The sequence below is a fragment of the Archocentrus centrarchus genome, chromosome 21 (assembly GCF_007364275.1).
Source record: "Archocentrus centrarchus isolate MPI-CPG fArcCen1 chromosome 21, fArcCen1, whole genome shotgun sequence".
Lineage (NCBI taxonomy): Eukaryota > Metazoa > Chordata > Actinopteri > Cichliformes > Cichlidae > Archocentrus > Archocentrus centrarchus.
The window spans coordinates 27405462-27426914 of NC_044366.1; the positions used below are offsets into that span (position 1 = coordinate 27405462).

A 21453-nucleotide genomic window follows, 5' to 3' on the forward strand; every position below is an offset into this window, starting at 1 on the left:
TCAGGGTTTTTTTTTTTTTTTTTTAGATGTGTTTTTAGGAATTTTGAGCACCACAAGTTAAATACCAATCTACAATAAATACAGACCAGCGGGAAAAATACATACTGTACATTTGATTTTCTGGTCAACTGTCTCTTTAAAATTATTTAAATGTAAAATCCATGTTTTGTAGTCACAGTCATGGGTATTTTATGACAGAAATTATGATGGGAGAGAAAGCGTTTTTCCCCTCCTTTGATGTTAATGCCATGATGAATACATTGCTTGGTTCAGCATTTGCTAACAGCCTGTATGTGGTTGCCCACTCGCCACGCTGCTGCCTCCTACTCACTGCAATTCCACATGCAGGTGAAGGCAGACAGTCGCTCCATGACCAACCAGCTAGCACAGCGGATTATCCCTCGTCTTCCTCAAACACTTTAGCACCTATATAAGTACAGAGATTCATGCCGGAAATGCACGCACTGACACAGTGTTAAAGCCCACTGACTGTTTTGTAGCATATGCAATTTATTATTATATATAAACATATAAACAGAAAATATTTTAGATTTCTTTGAAGCGGTCAAAAGTTGGTTGTTAAAGAAAAAAAGATACATACAATCAATCCATCTGTTTTCTTAACTTCTCAACTATGAAAATATGAAATTTGCATAAACCAATAACAAACCACTGCAATACAAATTCTGTTTTGTTTTTTTCCCAGCCGGCTGGCCAAGCTGCAGCACATTACAGGGTGTCAAGCAGCCCCCGTTTGCTCTCAGCTCTGTAGCTCACAGATTACGCCTGCACTCTGACAAAGGCCGCATCAATAATTAAATCTCCGTCCAAACTGAAGCCCAGAAATTAATGAAGAGTGTGAATGAAATCAGCTATGACTCATCAAATGCAGGGCAAGAGTGGAGCTTAATACTGTGAGTGAAACAGGGACACGAATATCTCGGCTGGGAAGCTTAGTGGCCATCCGGTGTCCTTCCATTCATTTTGAACGTCCCGCTTTCACTGTGAATCCAACTGCCTTTGCACTGTAAGCATGCTAACAACACCACTGTAAAACAACAGTCATCTGACGCTGCTTTTAAAGACTCTGCAATATTAGAGACAGTGGTTGGGAGGAAGAACTCCTTTTCACCAGGAAGAGACCTCCAGCAGAATCAGGCTCAGGGAGGAGCAGCCATCTGCCACCATGGGGATGAGGGGAAAGAGATGGGAAAAGAGGAGCATAGAGAGAGACCACAGGGCAAAAAGCAGGATAAAAGATAAACTACAGGAGAGATGTGAATGATATACATAAGTAATCACTGATGTTTATTAGGAACATACCTCACATCAAAAAAAGATCAGTGTGTCTACAGTCTAACCAAAGGTCAATTCTTCTTGTCCCAAAGGAATTTAAACATGCAACAAAAACACCTACAATAACAAATCCAGACAGATGGGACGCCCCCAGACATCTCTGCTGAGGACGGAGTTTTCATAAGACATGTCCTGTACAAAAGAGCAAGCAGTGACATTGACCTGTTAAATCAACTTTGCCCTCTTGACCTTGATTAGCCGCAGGGAAACTATGCACACTGAGACCAAACAACAGCAAACAGTCAAACCAGCTGCTGTCCCCTGCAGTAAACAGCCTTTGGCCAAACCCGCTGGTTCAATCATCTGATCGCTCAATTCGGCATGTAGAAAAAAAGCCATATTTAAAGAAGTACAGTCAAGCTCCACACAGAAGACTCGGTGACGGCAAAAGAAAGAAATGCATCTTATTACTTTCACCTCTGATTTCCTTATAGTTTAAATATAGATTACGGTGTTACACCACTGTGGCTGAATGCCACTGTCAGCCTGAAGAAACCATCATGTCACACAGCAGGACGGCCACCTGGGGGTTGCTCATCACCAGCTGGCTGTGGGAGCCAGAGCACATGGCTCAACTCAAACAAACAACCACAAACACAAACAGCATATCAAGGACAAGCAATCTCAGACCCTGAACACATCGGGGGGGGGGGGGGGGGGGGGGGGGGGGGGCATTTCTGACATTTCTCAGCAAGAAAACCAAGAAAAAACTAAAAGTCTCCAACTTAGAAGATAAGGACACAGAAAATAGAGGTAACCTTAACAGAAAGTAAGTCTTGGGATATGTGGCAAGGTTGGGGGAAAAAAAAGCCAAAATGGCCCCAGATTCATATTAGGGCTGATAGCTAGTGGAACTCTGGAGGGAGATATCTCAGATGTATACTTTTAGGAAAGCATGATATCACAAAAATGACACCATTGTCCTTTTTCATAACCCCCCCCCCCCCCCCCCCCCCCCCCCCCCCCCCCCCCTCCTTCCCCAGCCGCCCCAATGCATTTACGGAAAGGGCAAACCAATCAGAGGGAAATTTGACTGCGCTCTGCCACACGAAACACTGCAGTTCACCAGCAGCACACCTACGGGATCACAGGCACAAAGTCAGAAGCCAAGCTGAGCTGTTTTCAGTGGTCTGAGCTCCACCGCATATTTCCAATTTTCCCATAATGTCTCGGTTTTACAGTGGTGTGAGACTCCAGTTTGAATGAACGAGCAGCTCTGTCACGGCATTTAGCATATATAATAAATTTTGGAGTAAAGGGCTGCACATTGATGTACAACCAGATTGTCCTATACAATAGAAAACCAGCAGAGCAACGCAATGAATGGGCACACAGAAAAGATTCAATGAAAGCATTAACCCGACACAAAATGCAACAGCAGTTCCGCATCAGGAGCAAATACAATGTTCCCCTGAGGAGAAATGTCACAGAGATGCCTTTTTTTTTTTCCTGTGGGTGGGGTTGAAATTTACCAAGTGTGCAAAGGCAGAGGGAGCTATAGAGAACGTAACCATGTAGAGATTGTGGAGTGGAGGGTTGAGGCAGGTGGAGACAGATATGTGGCGATCCAGGGTGTTTACATTCCACGTCCATGTTGCTTCCGTCTTATCTACGCAGGGATTATCTGATGGACTGACAAAGACCTCTGTCCTCCCCCTCAAATCACCTTCTTCTGCACCAGCAGCTATCGCCAATGGAAGACTAAAAAAACAAAGCATTTATACTCCTGTTTCTCTCATTAAATGCCTTTTGTACCAGTTTGTTAAACTTGGTCAAACAGTCCACATTTTCTTAATGTGAAGATATTTATTCTGAATAAGCTCGTTCGCAAAAACTAATTACTTCTCTGAATAACAAACATTCATTTTCTTTTCATTGTCTTTATCGTTTTCTGGCATGTTTAGTGAGAGTCCATTTATATTAGTGTCTTTATTTTCACCACCTATTTGATGCTGCTGTGTTGTTGTGAATCCAGCGGGCTCTCTGTAAACATTTCTGGAAGTCCTGAAAGTAATTTTTAATTTTATTATATTATCGTATTATTATAGATATATCAATAGCTTATAGTAGAACACTAGTCACAAAGTGCATCTCCATTAGTGTGGCCATATAACTACTGTAGGTGCCTAATGTGCTATAATCATTGACAGGTTAGTTATGGACAGACTTTTACAAAGAAAGTTCAACTAAAAGTAAACTGCTAATCACACTTTGCAATAAACAAAAGCACCTTTAGCACCATATGAAAATAAAATGGAAAGAGGATTATGCAGCAGACTTGGTTTGGGAGCCTTTTGCAGACATTTCCATGGCGTCCTGTTTCGTAGTGAAGCTTTGACATGGCTGGAAGCCATCAAGCTAACTGCCGTGAATCCAAGCTTTTGGGGAAGCTCTTCTGTCAGCCCACTTTTCAGAACCACCGTTGAAGCTCACGGGGGTTAAGTATTTATAAATAAAGATATTGGTAATTGTCAGAGTATTCCAGGTCGCAATGCAAAAAAAAAGAAAAGAAAAAAATGTAAATATAAGAAATAAATACTAGGCTCCGGAAATAAGTGGTAACACATTTATTCCAAATGCTGAAATAAGTCACGCTGAAAACGTCTTCTTTCACTATTTTTTCATTCATTATTTGTCTGAAGTGCTTTTTAGCACTCGTACAAAGCACTTTGCAGTGTTTCTCATTTACACACAACAAATGTGGAGACGCATCACTCTACCAGAGCCGAGTCACTGCTGCTCCACTTAGACATGAGTATGAGATCTGAGTCCAACCACAGTGTCCTCAAAAAGTGGCCAACTTTATATGTTTGTAAGTCAAATGTGAGCCACAATGAGCTTTTTGACACATAAGAAGGAAACAGACAGTACATCACAGCAAAGGTGAGAAATTTTAGGGGCAGTCTGGCGGCACGTGAGCTGCATTCACAGTACCTCACTTAAACCAACTTACACGAACTCTCTGTGTAAGTTTGTGATCTCCTCCTACACGATCAGGAGTTCAGGGATCAAAATCGGCACACAGGTACATCTTTGGCCCCTGAAGGTCCTTGTCAATCAGCTGTCATGATCTCATCATAAGGTTTATCATTTAAATAAGAAAAAAAAAAAGGTCTTCATCTTTGCTGGACGTGGAGGTCTTGCAGTGCTCCGCCTGTGACCTCGTACCAGCTTACTGGCTCATATTAGTTACATTCTTCACCATCTTATCACAAAAGGCTCAAACTGGAGCTTTTGATGCTTTGACCTTGCTATATGACTGCACACCTGTAAGTGCATGTGGAAAGAAAGTTTAAAAAAATGAAACAAGGAGAGACGAGAGAAGTCAAGTGCAAACCTATCAAGGTAATTATGTGATTATGTGCATAAATGTGAGGTGTGGGCTTTAAGCAGCAAAGTGTGGAGGATAAAAAATCAGAAGAAAAGGGCAATCCATCCAGATATTTGGTATTATTCTCTGGCTCTGTGGTACAAACATGTTAGCGGGAGACAAATCAATATTCTATCTCCTGTTAGTACCTTGCAGCATGTGGAAGAAAGAAAGATCTATCTAAACAGGGCTCTGCTTGTGTTATTTTCTATTACTTTGAAACTACAAAAGAAGGTAAAAGAAAAGGAAGAAGGATAAAGAAAGATGGGACTGGTGAGGATTCATTCCCATCTCAGATGTGAAAAGTTTGCCCATCAAAAGTTCCTCTTATTTCTTAGCACATGCAGCAGAACTGCATCCCAATACAAAGAAATACAAACGAGAGAGACAGAGAGAGAAAAACAGATGACAGAAACAGAGTTGTTGCTTCAGCTCTCCTTTCCCTCTCCCACCCATCAAACACTTGAGCCTTTCCTATACCTCCGCTGTTTCCACCACTCTCCCACTCCTCTGTTTTATCCCCCACCATGCGCACACACACACATACCTCCCACCACCTTGATTGCGTCGGAGATCAGGTCGACCAGCGTATCAAAGAGGCAGAGAGCTCTGTTAGTGGGGGTTGCTTGGACAGGGCATGTGGGAGGTTTGCAATCACACCCACCGCCAGCGCTAATACAAGTGCTACATTCCACAAAAAAAAAGAAAAGAAAAGAAAAAAAGACAAAGAGTAAGGTTGAAAAAGAAAAGAGAAGCAGGGGAGAATAGAGACACCACACTCTAAGAATATACAGCGGCATGTAATGTTCAGAATCTGAGTGCTACCCAAGTAGGATGCCTGAGCAGTCCCACTGTGAGGCACCTGGGTGGGTGATAGTGTGCAACTGTGTGAAGAATACAGTAGTATGCAGGTAAGAGCGCGATGCTTTGTGTTTGCATATGCATTATAATTTCAATGACAAAGACATAATTTATTCACACATGCCCACTGTTTATTTTTTTTGGCATTAATGGTTTTACTGATTAAAAATGGGAGTATTTTGTAAGCAATAAGGACTTGAAAAAGGAAGCAAACTAGGAAGTGCCAAAATGTCCACTTGAGAGCGACTCCAAAAACGAATGCATTTGTTGCGGATTTGAATTCTCATGTTAAAATTTCCAACTTTACAGGAGACATAAATATGTTCACAGCCTGATATAAAATAGTGTTTTTTGTTTTTTGCCTCTATAGCCTTTTGTCTTTAATCCAATTATCTGAAAAATAATGTGGCTTGTTGTGTAGTTAGTAGCACTAATAGCCCATTCAAAGAAGTCTGTGCTCAAGTTTTGGTGAGTTAAATGATGGTATAGCACCAATTAGCAGTTGTCTGTATCTGTGCAGTGCACCCATACATTATGTGGATGTACCCTGCTAACCATGCTTGCTAGCATTAGCTGATGCATTAGCACTCAAACCTCTCAAAGAAAGACGTTTCAAAGAATGAAGAAGACAATGTCAAGATGACACATTCAAGGCATCAAATCTAAACTTCATGGCACATGATGATACAACGGGTAACTTAATGGTGGCTAGGTCCATCTTTAATATACAGTCTATGTTTGCAACTATATTTGAGCTGTTGCCCCATTCTCAAAACTCTGCATTTAAATATAGTCTTATCATTACTGAGGCTCACCATTTATAGCAAATGGATACAGTTAAAGTTAGAATTGATAGAATAGAGTAATTCCTCATGGATAAACTCATATTTGAACATTTTATCTTATTTAAGTAATTTGCCACTGCCAACAAAGCACATGAGGGACTGGCATAAATGCAGCTATAGAGGAGCCATCAGTGAGAAGAATCACTTTGAAAAGCCCACCTGTGCTCACCTGCATAATTATGATTGGATATACTGTAAAAATACAGCTGGTAAACAAACAAATGATGACTGATGTTGAAACATGAATGTAATGTTGATGCCAGTCAAGATCCAGTTTGTAAGTAACCAGACTGATCCTTTCCCTTAGGGAAAAACCCTATTCTGTACACACACAATAGATTGCTAAGTGCACAAAATAACTAATGGCAACTACTAACATAATACTGACAACACTTGAGTCATATTCACATTTTAGCTAAAACCCATGGGATTAGCTGGTTCAGTGCAGTTGTCAGATTATCTTTCTTACAGGGCAATAGGGAATTATTCCAATTGCTTATTCATCCATTGAAAATCGCAAGGGAATGTGTCCAAGTCTGCTTCCTTACTATAAAAACACAACAATGGAGGGCGTGGTCTGGAAGAGAAATCATCTCCGAGCACTCTGAAAGCTCTTCATGGGCATTACCTGTGTGGTTACTCTACACTGACAAAACTATTTTGTATGACTCCTTAGAGATACAGAATCTCACCAGAGAAACACCCAGAGAGCTGGAGCACAGTGAAAGCTTGTCACCTCCCTCACACCCTCTCTCATGTTCACTCCCCGGCTTGTTCTCATTTGTCTTCATCTCGGCTCAGTATGTGTGATTTTCAGAGTTGTTCTCTTGGTTGCTGCTTCTGTTTCCTCATTCGTTTTCTTCCTGTTATCTTTGCGGTCTTTCATTCTCTGGCTCCTGCCCACCTCTTTATCCCTGGCTCTCCTCGTCTGTCTCCTCTCCCTTCTTCTCACTCTTTTTCTCCACTGATTGCCTACGCATTCATTCTTCTACGCTTCCCTGCTCGCTAATGGCCGTGGCAGGTGTTCTCCCAGGTGCCTGAACAGAATAGCCTGAGCTGAGCCTTTAAAAGCCCTGGCATCAGCACCTCAGCAGCCCCCCCCCCCCCCCCCGCCAGTGTAGTCTATCTTCAAAACCCTCTGTGACCAAAGACTGCAAAGCTGGAATTTACACTCTCGTCTGTCTCTACGCTCACATAGATACACTTTCATATTAATGGAGAAACTACCTCCAATCCTTCATCTCTCCTGCTTGGACTGACTTCCTGTTTTGGCTTCAGGTGTGATGCATGTTGTGTAGGCTGCCGCTCTAATTTGATGCTGTCGTGAACTGCCCACTTCGTGGCATGCAAAGAAACTGCACACACCATCACATGAAATCTCTAATGGGGTCACACTAAAGAGGGAAGCTGATGCTGAAACAGGGGGGGTCGAGGGTGACACCGGTGTGTGGTTACAGGCCATCATAATGACCCGCTTAAAAAAGCCCACAGCCAACCGGTCTCTACAGATGAATGGGAAAGCGGAGAATGCAGCTTTGTTACTAGATTGTGATCGGCCACCCTCTTTGGTTTGCTTTTCAATCAATCAACAAGTTATTTCTAAATAGCGTCAGTGTGACTTTCATTTGCACTCAGTGGATGTTTTTTTTAAGCTAAAGTCAGTCATGCTTTGTGTCCCAAAAGGCTCACTCAATTTCTACAGGTCCTCATAGCTGTTTCAGTTTACCTTGGCTATAGCAGTTGATAATGCCAGCAAATAAGGTCAAATTTGTAGCTTTAGATTCCAAGGTATGCATAAGGTGAAAGAGGTTTATGTTGTGCGAACACCAAGTCTGGTATTAAACAACCTTGGAAACTTTTCAAAAGCGATTAATGCTTTTGTCTTCAAAGTTTGAATGACATCCTAGGTATAAGAGAAGGGCAGAAAATAGTAGCTTTTGTTAAAACACCCTTTTTAATGTCTCCCACTAGAGGCTTTAGAAACATTCTAGATATTAAATTGTAAATATAACGCACAACAGTGACTAATTTCAGCTGGCCTCATAAACATGCAGCGCTCACACTGGATAGAGACTTAGGGCCGACATTTTTGCTCCGTGCAGCGTACATCAAACACTGCACAGAGGGACTGGGGTTTGACGGTGGCAGGTATCCCAGGGACTATAGTCAAAGAAAGTGGATGCTGGAGCTTTAAAGGTGTTAATTAAGCAGCAACAGTGGTGGAGATCCTCCAGGCAGAGAAGCAGCTATGGCAGAGCAGAGGGAGAGCTTTTCTGAGAGCTTAAATCAGCTGCTAAATTGTAAGAGTACATTGAATAGGTGCTGCAGAGAGTGGAATAAATCACACGCGGACCACCGTGCAGTGGTACAACTCTGTCTATTTTTTTTTGTCTGTTATTACCTTGTTAAGAAATGGGTCAGATAAAACACCTCACTGATGTGCTGTGTAAGACGATGAATGTGTTGTGTGATGAATTTTGTTTTTGGGAGTGTAGTGATGGTATCAGGCATTTAGTGCATGAAGAAATTCTCAAGCTGAACCGAGCACCTGGTTGGAACGTTATCAGCCCATTAAAATGCCATTATCAATTCTTATCACTGCCATAGAGATATTGCCTGTAGGCAGTATCCTCCAACTAGTAGGCTCAGTAGGCCATTATCAAGTCATTTCATGGTGGCAGCACAGATTTGGCAAAAAGACAGAAGTGTTTCTTCTTTGAAAGAGCAAAAACAGTCTGTGTGAGGAGGCTGGAGAAATAGACTTTCACCCAATTACCCACCCAAATCACCAACATGAGACTGTCTTTGGGCTTAATTTCAGTTGTTTTTAATGTATTGTTTGCTCTGTTGGATTTAAGCACTAAATCTGCTTGGTTAGGTTTAGGCAGAAGATCACCATCTGGGTTTAAAGTCACTCTTTCACAAGTTCTCAAGATTTAAAAGGGGTTAGTTATATCAAAAAAAGAGCTACACCGTGATGAGGATGTGTCATGAGGGAGAGCAGACAACTGAGCTTATGTCTGGAGTGAATCAAACAAACCCAGCGTTCTTTGGCAGGTGGTTTGGATATTTACAGTAGGCTGTGTATCACTGGCTCTGGAAATCTGCACGGAAAGCCTTTCATACTGGAGCTGAGGCTTGGACTGGCAAGTATGTTTTTTATGCGCTTACTCACCAAATGAAAAGGAATATTTTAGGATGCTGTCCTCCTCCTCCTCCTTTTTGGACAGCTTGCATTTACTGGTAAATGAGCATAGGGGGTACAGACCCTCCTCTCTGCTTCATCGGGCAGTTTGTGTAATGTTCACATTGATTTTAGCCTTGGCATCACAAATGACACCTCCGCATTGGCCAGCGTGAAGAAGAATAGACCTCATTGAGCCCTACAGCTCACAATAAGCTGGTATGTATGTGGGTGTGTAAGGCAAATTTTGAGAATTTAGGTAGTATATTTGGCTGCATATTTGTGGTTATTTCTGTGCACATGCACTGCAGATGCATGAGTGTATGCTTCCTACATGTAATAAGGATGTTAAGATGGCAGGTGCCTTTTTTCAGGACAAAGAGAGCAGCTCTATGTGACTGCAGGGAACAACACAAACCGGGTTGAAAACAAATGAAAGCCCTCATAAGTAAACTTCACTCCTCCACAAGTAGACAGCTAGGACATGCAGACAAAGGGCGCATTGATATCGGCAGTGACACACGGGTGGCAGCTGTACACATCATGTCATTCAGTTGTGGCTGCTGTGAAAGGAGACTCTGTCAGACAAAGTCGAGTCTGGTGATGTGCTTAATCCTGTGTGGAAATGTAGTGTAAAAATAATGCAAGTTTTTGTTATTGGAATAATAACATAATGCTGCAAACTCAATTGTTAAGCTAGTCTTGGTTAACTTTTTTTTTTTTTGTATTCTGACAATTTTAAAAAAGGTGACCATCCATAGCAAACCTGTGGGGAAAACAGCTTTTTGGAGCAAAATCACCAAACCTTTTAGCACTATCATAAGCTACAGCCGGCGTTTGCAAGGTATTCTTGTAACAGGTACACTTTGGAGAACAAAAAATGTTTGCACTCAGTAGTCTAAGGCATGCAAACCCTTTGCACAGAGACCAAAGATACATTTCTTATTGTTTTTCGTGGTTGGTGGGCACCTGAATCAGATTGTCGTGTTTAACACCACTTTGTCATTCATTTACATAATTAAGGCTAAAAGAAAGTACATTAACCTTAAGAACTGCAAGATGTGCAATGATACAAAGAAGATGTCCTACAGTCACTTAAAGCATGGAAACTGTGCCCTGTCTGGTTTTCATGCAATGACTGTTTTTCCCTGCCCAGTGACAGTGATATACCGGTTTGGATTACACTGTCCCATGGAGAATTCAGGGCTTGTCATTTGTGATGTGTGATGCAACTGTATGGCAACCCTGTGCCCCAGAGCTAACACTCCCAGTGATACCAAAGCTACTTTCCAGCACAGCACTCTTATCACCACAGGCCTTTCAGAAAACAAACTCATTACACCCACAGGCTGAGGGCACACAAAAATGCATGTGTCTACTGTATATGCATGCACACACAATGGAACCTTAAAATTTGATTAGATCCTCTGCAGCATGGAGATATATATATATATATATATATATATATATATATATATATATATATATATATATATATATATATATATATATATATATATATAAAAGCATTTATGTTGATTTTTACCTCAGCATGTGCACTCTTGTCCTTGAGAGAAATCAAACTGTCATGAAAATAAATACTCCTATCATTAACATTTAGAACACAACAGTGGATATATGGCTTGTGGAAAAAAAATCATCACAGGGAATAAAATTTAGGTTTAGGACTGATTCCAAACCTCACGATAACACGATTATTTCACATTAATTGTTTGGTTGTAACCTAGTTGATGAACATGCTGTAATACAAAACGCTGCTCTGTATTATTATGCAGCAGGATCTAACGGGGCAGTTAGCAGATTCTGGGACTCTGATGAAAGCAACAGAGAATGGGACTGCCATCCTGCTGCTTTGTTACTCCCAAAGTTCATCTCATTAATACAAAAATCTTTGAAATATCAGTAAACATGTTCTGTTTCAAAGTTAATACACAACTGCCTTTGGAGGTTTAAAACTGAGGCTCTTGTACCTCTTTCTGTTAAGCAGATGGATGGATGGATGGATGGATGGATGGATGGATGGATGGATGGATGGATGGGTGGATGGATGGATGGATGGATGGATGGGTGGATGAATGGATGGATGGATGGATGGATGGATGGATGGATAAAAAACTGAGGCATGAATATAAAAAAGGTTCAGGCCAAAGACAGAGTAGAAGACACTTCAATAGATGAAATATTGAGTGCAGCATGCAGGCTGAGAACTTGGCCTTAGCTCCTGTCGAAGCCCTTGGAGATTGTAAGAAACAGATCAGTCTGTTTTTAAACGCCGTGCCTTTTTTGATGATTTATGATCAGAGAAACAGATCACCCTTGTAAACTCAAAAATACATCTCCTAATGTGTGACTAGGAAAATATTTGTTGTGAAAAACACAGCAAAGTCAAGAGTGACAAAAATCCGTCCGGCAGGTCCTCTGGCTCAGTCCTATCCTCCCTGTGCTGATTTCCAGTCTTTTTCAAACTGGAAACAAACAATATGCCATCTTAGGTTTCCATATGAGTCATATAAAAAGGTAGGAAGAAATAGCCAACAGTCATTTAAGCTACATTTGATGCTTTAGTTTATTATTTAAAGGACTATTACCACATAATCTTCTTATAATACACAAAATTTCTGTCTGTGTATGTGTTTGTTTTGTTGTCTGCCAACTCCTCCTACACGATCAGGAGTTAAGCAACCAAACTTGGCACACAGGTACGTCTTGGGTCCCTGAAGGTTCTTATCTATATTAGAGATTATGATATCATCCTGTTGCCTAGCAACACAACAGGCTAAAATGACCTGATTCTCACATTTATGCAACTATAACACCTTATAAAAACATCTTCACCACAACAATAACATCTAATTTATATCCACAAAATTTTTATTAGGCATCAAATATTATGATGCCATCCGGTTGCCTGGCAACTCTCAACCAATAGGCTAAAATGACCTACAACGAAAGCATTGCATCAATTTTATTTCAAAAGAATAGCATCTAATTTATAGCCACAAAAGCTGAATTATACATGATAGCTACACTATTGTAACTACACCGCATCATTTCACAGCAAACAGCATGAACAGGCCAAACAATATTGTAGCATAGGCCAACTAATTCCAAAAAAAAAAAAAACAGCAGCAAAAATATGAAAATAAACTTGGCGAATATACAGAAAAAGCTGTATGAACCCAAAAAAATAAGAATTTAAAGCCACAGGAGAAAAAAGCAGTATGCTTACCTGTATCAGCGACAGGTTACTGAGGTCCAGTCTGAAAAGGTAGTTTCTGAATTGAGAAGAGAGGGAAACGATGTAAATGACTGGCTCAAATCCAGCACAGTGTATTCAATAATGTAAAGTATTAGAGAACAGCTGTTAGGTTAACACAAAGTGCATTACAGCACATACTGTACTGCCCATCGCTCTTAAGTCATTGTTTTTAGCAAGTATTTAAGTCTGTGCACTTGTATTTGATATCAGTTATATGTATGTCTATGCTTTAAAACTTGAACTCATATCATGTTAAGAGAATAGGCTCAAGCACACACACACACACACACACACACACACACACACACACACACACACACACACACACACACACACACACACACACACACACACACACACAGACACACGCGCACTACTGCGGCATGACGTATTTCTTCCAAATCCTTTGCTCCTGCCAAATCCAAAGCTTAACTTGGTCCAGCGAGGCCTCAGCAAAGCACTTTAAAAGCGTCATTATCCGAAAACCGCGCTGTATGAGTGAGTCAGAAAGGGTATCACATTCTCAGTAATGTGCTCTGTGGGGTGAAAAGCTGAGTGGATTTACACTTTCTTACCTGGCACCCACAATAAGCTCATTCCTAGTCAGGTCAAGGGTGAGCTGGGAGTAGTCTCTCACACCAGGGTGGGAGAAAGATGAAATCCACGGACTGAGCGCTGAGAGAGAAAAAAGGGGGAAGGTTAGAAGAAGATAAAGCACGTCATGAGATAAAAGCAGTGACATTTACAAACAAAACTCATAAAAGGGTATAGTTTATTAATGCACACAAAACCTTTTCTATTTGGCATTTTATGCACAGGTGTAGGTGTTTGCAGTGATGGTTAATTGATTCAGTGGAAATCAAATTTATTAAGCAAAATGCCAAATGTTTGCCGGTGCCAGCTTCTGTCAATGAGGTTATTTTTGTGGTCACTTTCGGAATATTTTGTTGGTCAGACTAAACACCTGCACTCTGGCAATATTATGTGACTAATTATTTCTATACCAACTCCAAAACGTTAAAGGATGACCAATGCACTCATTATGAATGACACAAATTCACAGTAAAAAAAAAAAATGCACCAAACAGTGAAGGAAAAGCTTCCTGCTGTGTGATGCTGTCTCCTACAGAGCGGGACAAAGCTACCCAGGCCACATCAGGCAACGCAATCCTGATACAAGCTGGCATTCAGACAAACACTGCTCTGTGTGGCGCACAAGGCCGAAGTCTCAGCACTGTATGAAACTGGCATTTACAAATCAAAGTTTTAACGCAGCAAAGCGGAGGGGCCGCCTGGTGGGGGCTTTTACCGCCACACCGAAAACTCGGAGAAACGAGCGTTTTCTCTCCGTTCTTTGTGCGACCCAAAGTGCAGACCTCTAAATGGATTTCACCACATGGAAGTTTGTGAAGCCTAAAGGGATTTGCGACATTTCCAACGCTGCAAACGGCATCGCAGAGGCAAATGAGATTCCTTTAACCAAGTTAAAAAGCTGTGTTAAATATACTTTAGCCATTTCCACAAAAACAGTGCAAGAAAGAGAAGAAAAGAATCAATGATAATAATTCCAACACCTTTCTCTGTGATTAATTACTCTTAAACAACTTTGCGGTTCTGCTCTTATTTCTTTTATTGTTATCTTCTTAAACCAGGAAAAAGGGGGGAAAAAAAGGTTCAGACCTCTGTGGAAGTTACCCGCCCATCCTGAAACACTTGGCCTCGCTGCTGATAACTATTCATTAGGGAAGCAGCCATCAAACATTTAGAACCTTAAACCCTCATTTTCTCCGAACATTAAAGTAGCTCATAAAAGCTCGAGGCTACGGGTGCGAAACTACATCAGAGTCCTGGAAGAAGTCACAAGGAACAGTGAAACAACCCTCCATCATGCAAAGGAATAGATTTCTGGATTGATGGGGCCCATATGGCTCTGTCATCTGCAAACATAACTAGAGATGTGAAGAGACAGAAGGCTGCAGTTACTGTACGCTATGGTGCTCTTTATTTAAGATACAGAAAAACACATATACAATATTTAATTAAGGGCCCCAGTATTGACAGGAGGCTTCACTGAAATGATAGTTTTTCTCCAGATGTGGATTTAGAACGGGTAGCTTTTAACTGAGCTGCTGTCAGACTGAACTTCATTTTGCCTTTTATTCTTGTGAAGTGATGTGAGCAGGGCTGAATCAATTTTTATAATAAAGTGAATATTTTAAAGTGTGCAATTTTCAGTTTGCAGTACAACTGCAATTATTTTTTTTACAAGATAAGGCCTCAGTTATTCTATATCTGAAAACTGTCAAAAGGAACAAAACAATGCATTTGTCCATCTCTTAATAATTTCTGACTCCTCCACCCCTCTCTCAAAAAGCAAAAATCATCTAAAAAAAAAAAAACAACCTTTTTTTAAACGAATGTTAATCAAAACTGACTAAATTATGACACTGAATAACCAGTGAGAAACAACCAATAATTCAAATGCCTGCATGTTCTTTCATTAGCAAGAATATGCAGCAACAGGCAGCCTGACCTGTTTTTTTTTATGCAGTAGTACTCATGCTTACAAAAAAAAAAAAAAAGAAGAAGAAAAGCATATTAATAATAACGACAGGTAATACAGACATATTATGTACAACATTGTATAAACCACAAATACAGAAAGTGTCTTTTGGCTTCCGTGACAATGACAATTCAGTAACAACCCGATGTAATACCTGACATCTCAGGAAAGAGTTATACCATCATGTGCACTGCAAATAACAACATAATACACTGCTAATTGTGATAACAACAGCTTTAGTCCTATTAAGAATACAATAAGAGAAAATGAGCAGCGTGCTTCAGGGATGTACGCATTTATCAACCAGCTAGATCAGAGTAGCAATGGCGCTTTTAAAAATTAATAATACACCGAAAAGCACTTTTACAGACAGGATTAAATCTCTGATAATCACACAATAAATCACTCGGTGTCCCAAGGCTGTTCTAATATGATGCAAATTCTGCAAGAGACCACCTCTTACTGTCTCTATGAATATTTATACCATACCTATCCACACAGATTGTTTCGATTTCACAGTTGACCATCCATCTATATGGTTTGACCATGTTTGACATGTAGAAGGCCAGTGCAAGGAACCATCTGTGCATCACTCGCTGATTAATGGCTGCAGAGGCTGAAGGTGTGTGTGTGTGTGTGTGTGTGTGTGTGTGTGAGAGAGAGAGACAGTGCAGTCTGCCTTTATCTGCACACTCTTATGTAAACAGACCTGAAGTTGATTTAAAGAATCCAACATGATCCAGGGATTGTGCAAAGCCACGGCATGTGTGAACAAAGCTGGTGTGTGTGTGTGTGTGTGTGTGTGTGTGTGTGTGTGTGTGTGTGTGTGTGTGTGTGTGTGTGTGTGTGTGTCCATAAATGGGAGGAATGAACATGATTTGAACACCAACTGAGATCATTAAATGTCTCTAAATCAATTCCTTAAACACACACTGGCTTGAGGAATTATTGGCACAGAAAACAAACAAACAAAAAAAAAGGTTAAGATTTAAAGGCACAATTACTGTTTGTGTTTGTGTGAAAATCAAACTCTGATGTGAACTACAGAACAGTCATTACCAGCTAAAGATGGGTTAGCCAAGGGTAAAATGAGCCCAGTTTTTCTTGTTCTTAGTTTTTTTTTGTTTTGTTTTGCTTTTAGTTTCTACAGAGCTTCATTTTTGTAACAGCTTATAAAGGGGCAGCATACTAAAGGTGTTAATAAAGTGGTGTGTGAGAAGTTTGGGGACCTCTTAATATGAATAGTTAAATCAGTAAAATCCACACTGAGTTCCTAAAGGCCTAAAAATCTAGTTATTTTTTGACATTTTAAGCATGGTGAAGATAGAGGGGGGTTTATTTGCATAATTTGGGAATAAAAAAAGAGAAAAGAATATCATGCAAAACTTTGGATTTGAGATCTAAGATAACTTTTACCTCAGAGCTTATTAAGCCTGTTAGGGCTGTGACTTGCTCACAGTCATTTCTAGGGACAGGTGATGGAAATTTCAAAGCTTTGTAAATAAGCTGACTCTTCAAATCTACTTTAAACAGTCAGCTTCAACAGGCTCATTTACGAATCTGCCTAGCACTCTCTAGAATAGAATAACTCTTGCCCACAAAGCTGCAGAGCAGGAGAGGGCTTTAAGGAGAAAGTAATGTAATTAAGAAGTGGCAGTTGAAAGGAGCGGTGGAGGTGACACTGACGGCAGAAGGAACTGCTCGTAGGTTTGCTATAATGGCAAAATCCAAACTGTTGTTTGACTGTAGCAGGGCTTGAGAAAAACTTTTTGAATTCTTTGTAAATTTCACCAGGGCATCGCCACATTTTAAACAGGCACATTTTTCAAAACTTGATGTTGTTGCTTTTCAAATTAAGTCTTATACACTGATTTTGGCAATTTAAACATTCAGTTCAATTCCAGTTTCATTTATATAGCACCAAATGACATCTCATGCTATGAGTAAGCATGTGGCGACAGTGGGGAGGGAAAAACTCCCTTTTAACAGGAAGAAAACTCCGGTAGAACCAGGATCAGGGGGGGGGCAGTCATCTGCTGCAACTGACTGGGGGTGAGGGGAGGGAGAGAGGACAAAAGACATGCTGTGGAAGAGAGCCAGAGATTAATAATAACTCATGATTAAATGCAGAGTGGTATAAAAACTGAGTGAAAAGAGGTGAATAAAGAAGAAATGTGCATCATGGGAACCCCCCCCAGCAGCCTAGGCCTATTGCAGCATAACTACGGGAGTGTCAGGGTTAACTGATCCAGCCCTAACTATAAGCTTGATCAAAAAGGAAAGTTTTAACCCTAATCTTAAAAATAGAGTGGGTGTCTGTCTCCCGAATCCAAACTGGGAGCTGGTTCCACAGAAGAGGGGCCTGAAAGCTGAAGGCTCTGCCTCCCAATCTACTCCTAGGAACCACAAGTAAGCCAGCAGTCTGAGAGCGAAGTGCTCTATTGGGGTGATACAGTACTATAAGGTCTTTAAGATAAGATGGGACCTGATTATTCAAGGCCTTGTATGTGAGGAGAAGAATTTTAAATTCAATTCTGGAATTTAAAGGGAGCCAATATGGGAGAAATGTGCTCTCTCTCTGTGCCAGCTGGCGTCCTTCCTGGGCTTTGGATCTGTTCGCTGTCCCTCAGCTCCTGCGGTGCTGTGAGCTGCTCTTCCTGGCTGTCCGTGCTGCCTGGGTGGGACCAGGATATGCTGTCAAGCCTCTGTTGGGACTCGGTGGGGACCTCGGGCACTGGCGGAGGCCTTCACACACGGTTCTGGCTTGGCACACTGGTGTCCACTGCAGCTTGGCCTTTGCTTTAGTTTGTGGCCACTTGAGGTTCCTGTGCTTGTGTGGGCTCCCGTCACCACTCTGCGTATTGGTATTTGGGCAATAGCGATTCTAGTGGCCTTGATGGGAGCGGGAGTATCTTCACCACCACACTGCCTGTTGTTGTTCCTGCATGTTTCATTGTGGTGCTTTTCCCCCGTCTTTGAAGGGAGCTGGTTGTTGGGGATGTGATGTTGCTGAGGACCCCCCCCCCACACACACACACACACACACACATACACACACATGTTCACAAGGGGTGGAAAAAGGGAGAGGTGGGGGGAAAAAAAGGGTGGCTAAAGATGTATTAGAAGAATACAAAATGTTGGATGTTTCAACCTGTAGCTGGTGGCACATATGAGATGTCAAGTTTTCCACCTGTGTCACCTACAGGATTGGTTTCCTGAAGCCCAAAAAAGAAAAAACAAAAAGGAGGAATAAAGGTTCAGAGTTTCACGAAAAGAATTTGCTTCAACAATGAGCTCAATCAGACTTTACGTCTGTGTTGCAGTCTGTGTCACCATAGATGAAAATATTGATTGATATACTGGCAAAATCTAGACACAAACAGCACACACTGTAAAAAAAAAAAAACCTGAAGGTGCACAAACACGGTATATAAACACATCGTGAAATCCACAACGTCCACCTGAAAATGTAATGGCTCTGACACGCCTGTGACCCGAACTAACATTTACATGTGTGGCTAAACCTCCACAGCACAGTGCGTTCAAGATGGTGCCAAAATCTCACAGAAGCATTTACAAGGAAAATGGCCAATAACCCAAACAAGTACTGTCAGAGAGTTGTCTGAAACTCTCTCCCTCCAAACCCTTTTGCTGAACGATTTTCCCACTTCAGCCACTGATTGACTACACTGAAGTGGCAAATGGCACCAAAGCAGGCAGGATTTATCTCTCTGTTCGTATCTTCACGCACTTTCAACATTTTTTTTGTGTCTTTACAGATAAGTGCAACAACACGAACACCTTTAAGGAGAGACTGTTTGAAAGTATTACTCCCATCTAAACAATTATTGTCTCGCCCCTCTCTGCCTGATGACAGGCTTTCTGCCATGCCTTTCAGAGCAGCCATTTAAGAGAGCCACAGTAGTAGGTGCAGAGAAGCACCTTCACCTTCAGCAAAAACAGAGGGCAGTGCTTTTGGTGTGGCTGTCCATGAAAAGTAGAACTCTACCTGAGACTAATCTTTGTGCAGTCTATAGGGGTAAGACGCACCCCCTACGTTATATATTCTGGAAAACATCCAGACAACAGAAACTGATGTCATTTGAAAAATGCCAGACAGTTAAAACAGTGACTTATTCTCCCCATAAAATTAGAGCATTAAAACAGAGCAGATGACACGAACCATAAAATAAGAATGCGCGGTGCAGAAATAGAGATAGCGAGAGAATACTTTCCACACAGGCATTATGCACCTAACGCTAAAAACAGGAGTTGTTAGTGTTCAGTTCAGAGAGTTTAATGTAGAGCGTAAATCACCTGAAATTCTTGCTGAGAAGCATTACATGAATATAAACCTTTCCGCACATCACAAATGTCTCTTCAAAAGCTTGTTAAAAACACACACACACACACGGAGCATGGCTGAATTTGATTCAGCAGCATGCTTGTGAACCACGAGCTTGTTTACTCTCTTAGAAGGGCCTCGCTTTAGTGAGGGGTCTCTTGGTTGACTGACATTTATCCTCCTGCGCACAAGTGGTTTTATATTCACTGCTTACTTCTTTCCCTCATAACTGTCTGGCTGGGTAGTGGGGCAAATAAGGGACAATAATGCGAGATGAATATGAAAGCCTCCTCCCTTGGTTGACTCACGGGCCCCAAGCTGGACTTGATGAACGATGATTGCGATCTTTTTTTTTTCCTGCTTCTGCAATCGGCAAGCGGATGGATTAATGCCCGTGACTGCCAGAGGGATGAGGACAGTGGCTGAGACATTTGTCTCAGCCAGACATAAATGATAACCTTTCTATCCTCTCCCATCTAACTTTTTTTTTTTTTTAACCATTCAGCTTCATTCCACACAACCAGCACGTGGGAAGGGCAAAGCGGCTCCCCGACTGATCTGAGTTGCTATTAGGCTGGCGCGGAGGGAGAGCAATCAAATCTGGAAAATACCAACATCTTATGGACCGTGAGAAAAGCAATGCAAAAAAAAAAAAAAAGAAGGAAAGAAATTGGGAATCCTAAGACTCCTGTGTGTGCACAAACTAACACACACACACACTCACACAAACCACACAGCTTAAACACAATCTGATCCGTTTATCACTTAAAGCCAGATGGAATGTGAGATTCCCCCAAGTCGGAGCTCAGAGATAGGGCTATTTGATAAATAGCCAATCTTACCCTCATCTAATCCCTCAAAATTTCAGCCTCTGGGCTTTTCTTCTAGCTAGCCCATCAAACTTTGTAATTCTCAGAGCAGCGAGGATGGTGTCAGCTAGTAAAATCAAGGTACAAACTGAAATATGGAGGATTGTTCTTTTTTTTTACATATCAGGCACGTAATAGGTTCTCTTGAGACCAAAACATGCAAAGCAGAGTCTGACAGGTAGACCTTCTTATGAAAGCTGCTCACTGGATACTTACAGTGTACTTAGAAAGTTTCTCCCATTTCCACACAGAATCTCTGGAGCTCAGCAAGAGCGGCAATCTAGTTCCTACTCACCTATCTTACCAATCACTGCGAGTTATTCGGTTTGGCCAGGTGATTGCCTAGTATGGCGAGACTGGCCAGCTCCAGGGAGAGTCCTACTTGTACCAAGATTCTTCCATTAAAAAGCTGTGGAGGCCACTATAACTTTAATGCTTTCTTTTCTATTTTTTGTATCCTTTCCTAGACCTGTGCCTCCAAACAGTCCCGTCTCTTCAGCTCTGCAGGCAGTTCCTTCCACCTCATGGCTTGGTTTTTACTCTGATATGCACTGTTAGCTACGTGTGGGCCAAAAACACAGTGTGAGACATCAGCTGGATTTCACCTTCAGTGTCTGTTCACAGGACGGGTCCACCAGCTGCTTTCTCTGCCTGACCGGTAAGGGCACTTGCAGCTGGGACAAAAGGGTCATGCATCTAAGGATCAGTGTTCCAATCAGAGAGGTATGAGCTGAAGTACTATCACGGTGCAATGAGGTGAGAGAAGGCTGCAGTTTTAGC

The 21453-nt window shown here is 41.5% G+C and overlaps 1 protein-coding gene across 2 annotated transcripts in view; it reads right to left on the reverse strand.

The window, feature by feature from the left end:
* Positions 1 to 21453, reverse strand: part of sema5ba (sema domain, seven thrombospondin repeats (type 1 and type 1-like), transmembrane domain (TM) and short cytoplasmic domain, (semaphorin) 5Ba) — a 180208-nt gene that overhangs the window by 84221 nt on the left and 74534 nt on the right. For both annotated transcript variants that reach the window (XM_030757795.1, XM_030757794.1), the window contains exons 4-5: positions 13472 to 13571; positions 12867 to 12912 (exon numbers count right to left, since the gene is read on the reverse strand). In XM_030757795.1, the coding sequence (XP_030613655.1) occupies positions 12867 to 12912; positions 13472 to 13571 (146 nt within the window). The remainder of the gene's footprint in view (positions 1 to 12866; positions 12913 to 13471; positions 13572 to 21453) is intronic.